Raw genomic sequence first — 12,065 nt, forward strand, 5'->3', positions numbered from 1 at the left:
GTTCTGAGAACTCTGGTTCAAATCCGGTCCCGCCTGTGTGGAGTTTGCATGTTCTCCCGTGCCTGCGTGGGCCGGTTTCCTCCCACATCCCAAAAACATGCATGGTCGGTAAATTGGTGACTATATTGCCCAAAGTGTGAATGTGAGCGTGAATAATTTATATGTGCCCTGCGATTGGCTGGCGACCAGTTCAGGGTGTACCCCGCCTCTCGCCCGAAAATAGCTGAGATAGGCTCCAGCACACGCGCGACCCAAGAGATGATATGCAGTACAGAATGAGTTTTTGTACACTTCAAATGCACACAGTACAGGACCTGTGCATATAAACGTTGCATATAAAGGGCCTGGTTGTCTGCTCGTTAGTGCTCAATTCTTTGTGATGTGACACGATAAAGAACATCTACACAGGAGTCAGTATTTCATATTCTTATACCTCCCATGCCTTCTGCTGTAAAAATGCTCTACACAGTAGGCAGTATTTCATATTCATACCTTTTTTATTAATCACGTGGTTTCCATGCCCTCTGCTGTAAAAAACAATCCAATTTGAGGATCGGGCAGTTTTATTAGGATTTAAAAAACCGATTAGCCCTGCAAAATTCAAATTGACGATAGAATTGGCAGTACAAATAACCACAACAAACCTATTAGCCCAGCAAAATTCAAATGACGATAGAATTGGCAGTACAAATAACCAACAGCGTTTCTACTAGAGGTATGTCAATTCTTCACAAAACAGCTGGGCAAGTTATTGGTCCTTAGTTTAAAAAAAAGGGACACCAGTACCTTATACTTTTATTCAACAGTCTTGAAAATGTCAATTCTTCACAAAACAGCTGGGCAAGTTATTGGTCCTTAGTTTAAAAAAAAGGGACACCAGTACCTTGTACTTTTATTCAACAGTCTTGAAAATGATCTGTTCATTGCGTGTTTAGGGACTTTTGATATAACCGTCCTCAACAGTAAAAAAAAAAAAAACGACAGTGCAACCTTATACTTGTATTCACCAGTCTTGAACATCTCTTCATTGTGTGTGTTTAGGGACTTTTGATATAACCGATCTATTCACCCTTTGGCCACAACAAAATTTGGGTAACAAGTTCATGTTGGTGTTTTTGCTACACCACCACTAGAGTTCACTTGCATGCTCCTGACCCTGCTATACAGTGGTCGCACTCATGACTACCTCATGGTTGGCGGTAAGGTTGTTGGGTCTTAGCCTGTTCAGGATTCGCAGAACAGTATTGCCAACATAAAGAGTAAGGCAAGACCTTAAACGTCGCCTCGGCTCCTGACCGTTCTCTGTGACCTCTCTGGTGTTTTCCTCACCACCAGCACCTTTGCTGGCACAACTGGTCAAGTCTTTCTTTTTCTCATAATTCAGCACTTTCCACTTCTGGTTCATTGTATGCCAGCGCCTTATGATCCGGTAAACAGCCGGTCCTTGTTGGATTAGAAGTCCTGTGCATAAAGAACGAAGGGTAGGGGTTCAGCAAAGAGGGTTAAATACTGTTTCTTGGTTATCTGGAACTACTTAAAAATGGTTTAAACCGAAAAAAGGTTAAAATGAAAAAAAGCTAAGTACAAGAAGTTCAATTTAGTGCATCAAATTCTGAAAACAGTACATAAAAGACAGTAGTACATAAAGAATTCACAAACATGCACATGAATGTTGATTTTTTGGAAATGTGCAGGTGTGGCTAAAGCTCATGAAAGTTTGCAGCAGCCTTTATTAACTATAAAATGTATTAATATACTCATTTTGCACAGGAACTCTAGTTACAAAGAAACAATTAACACTGAATGGGTTATACTGAAGAGTAACAAATCTGATGGCAACAGCTGTCTTGACGAGCACAACTTCATGTCCATCAAGTGGTGCACTATCAAAGCGCAACCTTCATTTTATTGAAAACATCATACATAAAACCAATTGCAATCATACATGGTCATATCTAAACCAGGGAGGAAAATGTTTCATAACAAAATCTGTTGGTATCATACCTATGCAAACGAAATCCATGAAGATGTACAGGCCATATAATATCTTAAAGATATAATCCTGGTGCTGGAATTCTGCGTAGGGGCTGACAATTGACCACATAAGCCAACCAAAACTGGCTGTGAGGAACAGAGCGCCCAGGATGATGGCTGAAATCTGTATCTTTTCAATCAAGTTCAGCGAGATAGATTGCCACTGCAGAAAAAGACAAGACACACATATTAAGGGGTGAATATCACTATTCAATTGCTTTTGGTGTTCTCATCAGAATCACTCAGTCATCATTAAAATGTATAATCAGTTAGCCGACGAGAGTTGAACGGCTGTGTGACTAGCCGCTAGTGGGCTCATGGAACCCCAGCGAACCGGTACACACTTGCCGGTGTTGGCTCGATCCAATACTGCACAGCTTTGCTCCATGTACAGCGTGTAGATGAACACAACAGAGACACTTAAGGGAAAGTTAACATTTTTGTGTTCGCGAGCCCGGCCACGAGCTAACAAGCTAGCCTGCGAGTTAAGGAGCTAAACGGCTTGCTCCACCGCGGCTAAATTGTTTTAAACGTTAGTGCCTCTCCGAGTTGTGTTAGTTCCCAATTAACACAAACACGAGAACGTTACCCGTCTATCAAGCATAACCTGAGTGGCACACATTATTCAGCCAGTAGTCAACGTGTATTTGACAGGTGAATGGCTTGCCTTCAGCAGACCAACCACACGGTAGCCGGGTTTACAAGGGGACTTTTTTTGTCATTCCGATTGAAATCATTCTGATTCAAGAGCCTTGGTCTACTTAAATGTGACGTGATCGATTCCTATCAGGTGTCTACATGATGTGCACAAGATTTAATCGGACCAGTCGTGCGACACGCGCACATCGTCGTGAACCTCACTTCAATTATTAAGATGGAGGCCCGTCGTCTACTACGCACAGTAGTTAGGATTGTTTTTATATACGTTTGTTTTTAAAAATGCTTGATAAAAATAACTTGGTAGTTAAACACAAGATCGCCGTTGCATACAAGCTCTGTCGGGAGCCATCATATTTACACCGTGCGCAAAGCATGACGTCACTGCACATTTACATCGAGACGAGGCATGCGCAGACAGAGCTTTTCCCGACTATTCTGAATGACATCTACATGGCGAAAATTTACTTCTGATCTGTTTGGCAAAAGGAATATCCACCCCTGCGAAACCAAATGAAAGTCCATTCGGATTCGGCCTGTTTATTACGATTGAGGTGTTTGTATGGAGCATTTTTATTCAAGCATTCACAGGAAGTCAGCTATTCTGTGTTCCGCGTTCGTCACGTGACCTTCCGCATGTAGCAGATTTATGCATATGTGCCTGAAGCTGTTGTCCAACCCTAGCCGTAAACCTAACCATTACAAACTTGATCAATGAAATCTTCCATTCCTGGTAAAGGGTATTGTGGCCAGGACACTTCGTCGTATGGTGTGGCCGGGAAATATTTATGGGACATATGGGTACATTCTTCATAAAGGATAAATATATCCCTCTGAACGTTGTTGTATTATCTGTCTGCGTGCGTTGCTCCACCATTTGTGTTCAAATATCAGTTGCTTAAAGGGTTGTAAAACCACAACTATCGATGCTATTCGTTACCATGTCAATGGCGTTTTTCCATTTTATGTTAGCATTAAGCTACCAGAGCCTTTCTTAAGGTAGGTGGTTGGTTGTTTTAAATACACAATATGTAATTCTGTTTTATGTTTAGTTTGACAAACTTCAACTGGGTTAGGCATTTAACAACTTGAAGCCTCTTTTTTGATGATGTGTTCACTATTTGCCAAACTGCTGCTTGTTGTGAATTAAGTTCTATTAAGATATGCCTTTATTTATCCGACAATGGGGAAATTCACATTGTTGGCACTCCACAAACAAACTGTGCACCCAATCAGTTTGAACATTAAATATCTTTGTAGTGTATTCAATTAAATTTAGGTTGAACATGATTTGCAAACCACTGCATTCTGTTTTTATTTATGTTTAACACAACATCCCAACTTCATTGGAATTGGGGTTGTATTAAGATAAGGCAATAATAAAATTCTTGCCACCCTACCCCAAAGCCCAAACATATGAAAACGGTAGATTGTTGTCACGTGTACTAAACAGACAGTACTTGGCAAATTCCTACAGGTTCTTTGTTGCTGCCAGCCTCTTGGCAGCCTCCCTCCCAGTTTTCTTTTTGTCTTTTCATAAATTTTGGAGGGATATCAAGTTCTTAGTGTCTTTACTGTGTTCCATGGTACATTTGATGCCGTGGAAATTATTTTGTACCCTTTTCCTGACTGAAATCTTTTAACAATTATCCCTCTGATGCTGTGGAAGCTCTGTGCAGACCAGGGCTTGTGCTGGAAGAGGTGACTACAAAAATGCCAGGAAAAGCCTACTGGAACACCTCAACTACATTTGGGTTTAATCAGACGTACAGTACTTAGTGGCATGTATGTGCTGACTCCCATGGAACATGGTTTTGAATGTGAATGGTTAATTCTGAACACAGCCAGATCCTCAGTTACAAGAGGGTGTGCACATTTATTTATCATTTTGAATTTAGTTGTACAGGTTATGTGTATGTCACATTAATAGTGGAATAAATGTTCAAATGATTTATCTTCTCATTTGTTATATCACAAAAGCCTGGCATTACAACAGGGGTGTGTAGACTTTTTTATCCACTGTACATACGCTATGTATGTACCTAAATGGGCTTACGCCTTAATTCATGTGAAATACGAAACGCCTTTAAAACAATGTCCTCCTGTTGTCTCATTAGCCAGGCCTCATTTCTTCTTTGTCCATTTCAACCAGTTTGGCTGCCTTTTATACTCACCCATGTCTCATCCCTTATCAAGTAGTTTATTTTTGTTTGTTTTTTTGTTTGTTTTTTTCACAATTTAAAACAAGACGCCAGATTGTGGAAAAAAAGCGAGTGCCCTTAACTTAAAAGACAATGAAAGCGTTTTGACCTCTGTCTATGCAACAGTGAGCTCTGTGCATGTGGCACAGTCACGTAAATTATGACTAATTTTTCGGGGGGTAGAGGGGTGACCAATCATAAAAGATTGGATACGTTATGGTACCTGCAGTGGGTTCTTGGTGCAAATGGAAAATACCCGGTACTTGAAGCGGCAGAGCTCACAGCGCCAGGAGCCCGTTTCCCCGATCCAGCGGATAAGGCAAGACTGGTGAGAGAAGCGGACAGAACCATCACAGTGGCAGGGGCTCAACAGCTCTCCCTGCAGATCACAAAGAGCACCTACATGAAGTCGGAGATAAGGTGCACTGATGCATTCTTATGTTCCATGATCTGTGTTAAGTCTACCAAGAAGTAAATCATAGGTTAAATTAATCGACATTAATGCACACATTTGGTGTACAGCTATGTTAGAAATGGAAGTGTTCCAACAAAAGTTGGGAGCATGCAATTGTCCAAAATATTGGCTCCTAAGTTTCAGTGAAAGGAACTCAGAAGGATTGCTCATACCAAGAGCTTCTGGACAATTCATTGGTCCCAACTTTGTGGGAATAGTTTGGGGGTGGCCCCTTCCTGTTCCAACACTGTGCACAAAAAAGCAAGGTCCATAAAGACACGGATGACAAGAGTCTGGGGTAGAAGAACTTGACTGGCCTGCAGAATCCTGACGCCAACCTGATTGAAACACCTTTGGGATTAATTAGAGTGCGGACTGAGAGCCAGGCCTTCTCATCCAACATCAATGTGTGACCTCACAAATGGTCTTCTGGAAGAATGGTCAAAAATTCCCTACACACACTCCTGAACCTTGTGGAAAGCCTTTTCAGAAGAGTTCAAGCTGTTATAGCTGTAAAAGGAGGACCGATGTCATATTAAACCCTATTGATTAAGAAGGGGATCTCACTTCAGATCATATGTGAGTCAAGGCAGGTGAGTGAATACCTTTGGCAATACAGTATATCTATCTATCATCCATCCATCCCTCTAAATTCAAGAGTTCATCATTTGCGTTTTCTTTTAATAGAGTTTTAAAAAAAATACTGTTCCCATACCTCAATTGATAGTGCCTTGAAAAAGTATTCATATCCCTTGAACTATTTCACATTTTGTGACCTTACCATCACAAACTTGAATGTATTTCATTGAGATTTTATGTGATAGACCGACACAAAATAGCAAACAATTGTTAAGTGGAATGAAAATTATACTGTTCTCCAAATTATAGGCAAATTTAAATATGAAGAGTGTATTTGTATTCAGCCCACTTTCTCTGACACACCCAAATACAATCCGTTACAATCAATTGTCTTCAAAAGTCACCTAATTAGTAAATTAGGTCCACCTGTTGGTAATTTATTAATTTATGTATTTAGTATAAATACACCTGTTTTGTAATGGACTCAGTGTTTTGTTAGAGAACAACAGCATCATGATGATGAGGGAACACAGTAGACAGGTCAGGGATAAAGTTGGAGAAGCTGAAAGCTGGGTTAGGTTATAGATAGTGGTGGGCAAGTGAAGCCTCATGAAGCACTCAGGCTTTCCTAACAATTGTGCCGGAAAAGATTTCAACGCTTCAAGGCTTCAGTGACGGTGACATCTGGTGGACAACTGAAGCCATAGCAACCTCGAAAGAGCACGACTGAAGCACTGGCACTGTTTCCCATGACAGCACTCAAAGTTCAGAAAAGTCTGTATGGTCATTCAAGTGTTTTGTTGATTCATACCAAATAATGATTATATCGTCATTACAATAAAATATGCAGATGCTCTCCCCCATACTCTGAAAAACACATTCCAGATGAACCCAAAGAATAAATGAAACGCCATGAGCCAATGACACACACTGAAAAACTAGAGCCAATCAATGAAAAGCTTCGAAACATTTTGAAGGAATGAAGCGTGAAGCGAAACAGAACATCATCGGTCAAGAGTGACACAAGCTCCAAAGCCTCGCTATCATTTGCCCATCAGTAGTTAAAGAAAAAAATATCCCAAGCTTTGAATAGCTCAAGGAGCACCACTCAAGCTATCATCCAAAAATGGGAAAAAGTTTGGCACAATGGCCGTCACCTAAACTGACAGCGAGCTTCTGGTCAGAGAAGCAGCCAAGAGGCCCATGGTCACACTGGAGGAGCTGCTCAGGTGGGAGAATCTGTTCAAAGGGCAACAATAAATTGTGCACTCCATAAATCTGGCCTCTATGGAAGAGTGACAAGAAGAAAGCCATTGTTGAAAGAAAAGCATAAAAAGTCATTGCAGTTTGTGACGCAGGGGACACTGCATGCATGGAGAAGGTGCCTTGTTCGGATGAGACCAAAGTCGACTTTGTTGGCCTTAATGCAAAGAGTTGTTTGGTGGAAAACTAACACTGCTCATGACCCTGACCACACCATCCCCACTGTGAAACAAGATGGTGCAACATCATGCTATGGGGATGCTTTTCTTCAGCAGGGAAATGGAAGCTGGTACGAGTTGATGGGAAGATGTCTAAGTGACCAAAATGCATAGCCTGATGTCCTTGAAGGCAAGTGTCATATAGTAGTTTGATCTTACCAATAGCCTGCAATGCAAAGTTTTTCAGAATGTCTTTGGTGCTTAAAGCCGAAAAGAAGATTCAATCTTGCTACTGTATCCCTGGTCTTTAGCTCCAGCTGCTACCTCTACGTTACCATTTCCAGAGAAGGTCTGGATTTGCTTACCCAACTGACCAGTAAGGAGCTACAAATTTGTATTGCGTGGCCTTGCTACTGTTCCTTAGTTTAAATCTGGGCTTGTTCAGTTGAACACAAAGCTGATACACTTGCAGGAATTAGGCCAAGACTTAATTCTGTTGTATGAATGGCAACTGGTGGGTGGTGGGTAAACAGGTTCATCTACTTCTGCCAGCTATAGTTTAATTTCATTATTCTGCCAGTCACTATATACATTGTCATTCGTAGTAAATACATTTTCGAACCAATTGTGAACTTTGCCTAATTTCTCCACTTTGTTTTCATTGCACTAACCTTATAGGATACATTTGTGTATTTATTCCTGTTTTGAGGAAATAAATGCAAATGTGTTCTGTGTCATTCAGGATTTGAGGAAGTTTTCAAATGGAACCCGCCAAGTAGGCAGACATAGGATAAACTCAAAAGAATTATGCATTGAAGTGTACCTTGTCTGGGCCCTGGAAGCAGATCCGGCACTGCGGGGTGCGCAGTCCACTTTCTGTAAGACTTTCGAGGGAGGCATCGTCCTCCTGCTGCAGGTGCTTAACTTTATCGCCTGCAGGCCCCCGGTGAGCTTTCTGCTCATCCTCCTCCTCTCCCCGACGAGAGCGAGTGAGCGGCGGCCAAGAACAGCCTCCGATGACCCCCCTCATGCTGGAGCCTGGAGCTCGGTCTCAGGATCACGAGCAGTCAATGGGGAAGAAGCCCTTATGGGTAGCATTCTCTTTGCTTATTAAAAAAAACAAAAAACAATACTAATAATAAAAATAACTGCGTAGATCCGCAAATCAGCTTTAGTCTCTGAGTGTGGCGCTTAATTATCATCGATTGCAAAACTATAACCCGCTTTGAAACGGCACAAACCATCCACTTTCAATAACCTGCGTCTGTCCGTGGTGCTGTTGTTGCGACGTGGATGTGACGATGGCAATTTCACTGAAGGGGAACAAAGATGACGTGTGTGTTCGTCGTCTTTAATTGCGGTGACATGCATGTCGTCATAAAGGACAATCTCATCTTTGATTTTTATTGGCTATTCATGCAGACGCAATGGAGACGTTTTTATGTTTGCTTCCACTATAGACTACATTTATCATCGATGTGTGTGTGTGTGTGTGTGTGTGATGCAAAGCAGACAAAGACTGATCATTTCACAAAAGAAGTTTTTACACCTTGATGTGAACTTTACGCTAATAGAAAAAAGCCGAATTTCAGTGGGAGAGAGTAAAAGTATCCATCCAGTTTTTGTCACCAGGCGTATAAGTGGAGGCTATCCCAGTTGATTTCGGACCCAGGACTGGTCACCTTTCAATCACAGTGCACATCCAGACAAACAAGCATTCACACTAATGTACACCCGTTGGGCAATTTCACTTCACCTAGTATGTATGTTTTTGCATCGTAGGAGGAAACCAATGTCAGTGTTGTACCTGAACTAATTCAATGAACGAAAGTTTGAACCTGGCCCTCAAAACTGAGGCAGACGTGCTAACCTGTCACCACCGTGCCGCCCCGTCAGCAACATATTGAGAAAAAAAAAAAAAAAGAACTGAACTAATTAATTTTAGGAATGGTGAATTGAACTTTGAAATAGTTTACGTACAAAATGAACTTGCAAACTTCACACTGTTGCTCCAAAGGAGATTTAAATCCAGGTCTCCTGATGTTGAACCTGACATCCTAACGACTTACCGATGTGCTAACCACTACGTCATCGTGCTGCCAGAGTGAAAATGAAATCCTTAAGATAATGGGTTGCAAATATACCCTGAAGAGCCTGCGTTTGGCTGGCGACCATTCCAGGGTGTTACTCAACTCTTGCCCATTAACAGCTGGGATAGGCTCCAACTCAGCCACAATCCCGACCGAATAAGTGCACAGAAAATTGATGTTTTTTTTTTTTGGGTTGTCTTAATTTCTCTCTAAATAAAACAATTGACAAAATTCAAGCATATGTAAGAGGTGGGTATCTGTGAAGATATATTTGTACAATTTGGTGCTGATCCAAATGAAGGCCTGTGCTCTAGTAAATATATAAACGTTTTGGTGTTGGTTGTGTTTTTAATTTCAATATATTTTCTGGACATTTTATATGCAACCCAGGTGGGTATTTTTTTCCTGTTTTTTTTCTGGGGGTGTTGAGAAGCCCAGGTGACTTTGGCAAAAGGCAGACTACACACTCAACTGGTCACTAGTGAGTCACAAAGTACAAAGAGATGGACCATTCCCACTTACATTCACAAAATCATTGAGTGGGTGACTGAACTCACGCTAACTCTACGAAAGTCAGGCAAGTGAGCCAATATCCTGTAGAACTGACGGATCACATCCAAACTTATGTTAATTAGTAGTTAGTACACACCTGCCATCAAAACAGTGACAGCTGTTTTAGTCTGATTTTCCTTCTGAGTTAAATCTTTAAGTTAGATATCAGTAAGAATGAGCGTACAGATTTTTCAAGTCATTAAATGATAGTATGGACACAGTGTAAGAGAAAATGTTGCACAACAGGGGCAATATTAAGAACTGTATGTTCTTCCGAAATTGATAAAGACAACAAAAAGTGGTCAGGGAGGCTGCAAAGAAAGCTGCAAAGAGGCCAAGAGCAACAAAGGAGCTGTAGGAATTTTTGGCCAACTTGCCAGTAGGGTAAAGTAGCAACTCTTTCTTAAAAAGAAAAACATCAAAGCCTGCAAAATTGTTTTGCAAAAGCCTATTTGGTGTCTCCCAAAAGTATGTGGGAAAATTTACTCTGGTCTGATTTCGAAGGTTGAACTTTTTGGCCATATATCCAAATATTTATTTTGTGCGAAAACACCACCAGAAAACCAAAAGCAGTCCTGGGGCTGCTGTCCTTGAGCTGGAAATGGTCTTTTAGTCATGGCAGTCGAAGTTTTTACTAGAAAGCTGAAAAGGAATTTTACCTTTCAGAATGACAACAATTTAAAGTGCAAAAAGCGCAAAAAAAAACAAAAACAAAACCTTGCTAGCTCATGAGCATGTGTTAACGCCTTTGCGGTATGGAAGAGCCCTTTGATGACCCGTGGGATATATTAAAGCCACTGCAGGCTTTAAGCGGTTAACTTTCATGGCTCAAACACATAGGGATTAGGGGTGGAACAGTTCACAAAATCCACGTTTCGGTTCGTACAGTATCTCTGATTTGTGGTCACGGTTTTCCATTCGGTATATGTTGACTGTTAGAAAAATCAATGACTGTTACATCTTGTGTAATTTGGTTAAAATTGAAAGAATGAGCCAGTCAGACATTTGACTGATCACTGTGACAGTCTGAGCATGCTTTTCATTTACATGGCAGAGCAAGGTATCTTTAACAAATGCTAAAAACAAATAGGGGGACATCTGCAAATCAGGTTTTCATCTCCCATTCTAATGTACTGGGCAGCTACAGTCAGAAAACCTTCAGTATTCCTGGAGGTCTGTATGGCCCTGTTTGACTCGTCACTGCAAAGCTGTTTAAAAGCTGCGGTGAGTAAAAAGACAATTTTCCTGACAAGTGCAAATCCAACGAAGCGCTTGGCATAACTATGAGAGAAGGCAAGCTAGACCTAGTTTCTGGTAATTTTGTGGACTGGCATACCCCCAGCGCATTTAAAAGTGAGATACGTCTGCCTTAGTCTGGGCGTGTTCACAGAAGACTTCAATCCTGTCCAATTGAAGTGGGTTCTGTCATTCCCTTTAAAAGCGGGGCAATAGTCTCGCATGGTGACGTCTCTATATATGTAGAACAGGACACAACAATCTGTGTGTGACTGGAGTATTGTCACTGCTTTTGGCCGATGTGGCAACAGGAACGTGATCAAATAAAGTATGAGCTAGTGATAACCAAGGCTCCAGCACGCCCGCGACCCTTGTGAGGAGAAGTGGCTCAGAAGGTGGATGGATGGATAACCACAGGCCACTTAAATATATCCTGGGACCTCATGTATGTATCCCCACTCACATCGTTCGTGTGATCACCCCACCACCCCATAGCTGCGCGATTTAAAAATATAATAATGATTATAATAATCTGCGATTGGCTGCCGACCGCGGCACGGTGGACGACTGGTTAGAGAGTCTGCCTCACAGTTCTGAGGACCGGGGTTCAATCCCCGGCCCCGCCTGTGTGGAGTTTGCATGTTCTCCCCGTGCCTGGGTAAGTTTTCTCCGGGCACTCCGGTTTCCTCACACATCCCAAAAACATGTGTGGTAGGTTGATTGAATACTCTAAATTGCCCATATGCGAATGGTTGTTTGTTTCTATGTGTCCTGCGATTGGCTGGCGACCGGTTCAGGGTGTACCCTGCCTTCCGCCCGAAGATAGCTGGGATAGACTCCA

General features: G+C 41.7%; 1 protein-coding gene across 3 annotated transcripts; it reads right to left on the reverse strand.

Moving 5' to 3' along the window:
- Positions 1–515: 515 nt before the first annotated feature.
- Positions 516–8,654, reverse strand: LOC133484177 (E3 ubiquitin-protein ligase MARCHF9-like). Of its 3 annotated transcripts, none has more exons than XM_061786373.1 (4): positions 8,170–8,654; positions 5,116–5,217; positions 2,005–2,197; positions 516–1,461 (listed from the first exon to the last, which is right to left on the reverse strand). In XM_061786373.1, exons 1-4 carry the CDS (start codon positions 8,374–8,376, stop codon positions 1,160–1,162), a joined length of 804 nt encoding a protein of 267 aa, XP_061642357.1. In that variant the 5' UTR covers positions 8,377–8,654; the 3' UTR covers positions 516–1,159. The 3 variants fall into 3 exon arrangements, with proteins under 3 accessions (XP_061642357.1, XP_061642358.1, XP_061642356.1); XM_061786372.1 differs by having other exon boundaries at positions 519–1,461; positions 5,116–5,271; XM_061786374.1 differs by lacking the exon at positions 5,116–5,217 and having other exon boundaries at positions 517–1,461.
- Positions 8,655–12,065: the final 3,411 nt, after the last annotated feature.

Source organism: Phyllopteryx taeniolatus, chromosome 9 (genome assembly GCF_024500385.1).
Source record: "Phyllopteryx taeniolatus isolate TA_2022b chromosome 9, UOR_Ptae_1.2, whole genome shotgun sequence".
NCBI classification, from domain to species: domain Eukaryota; kingdom Metazoa; phylum Chordata; class Actinopteri; order Syngnathiformes; family Syngnathidae; genus Phyllopteryx; species Phyllopteryx taeniolatus.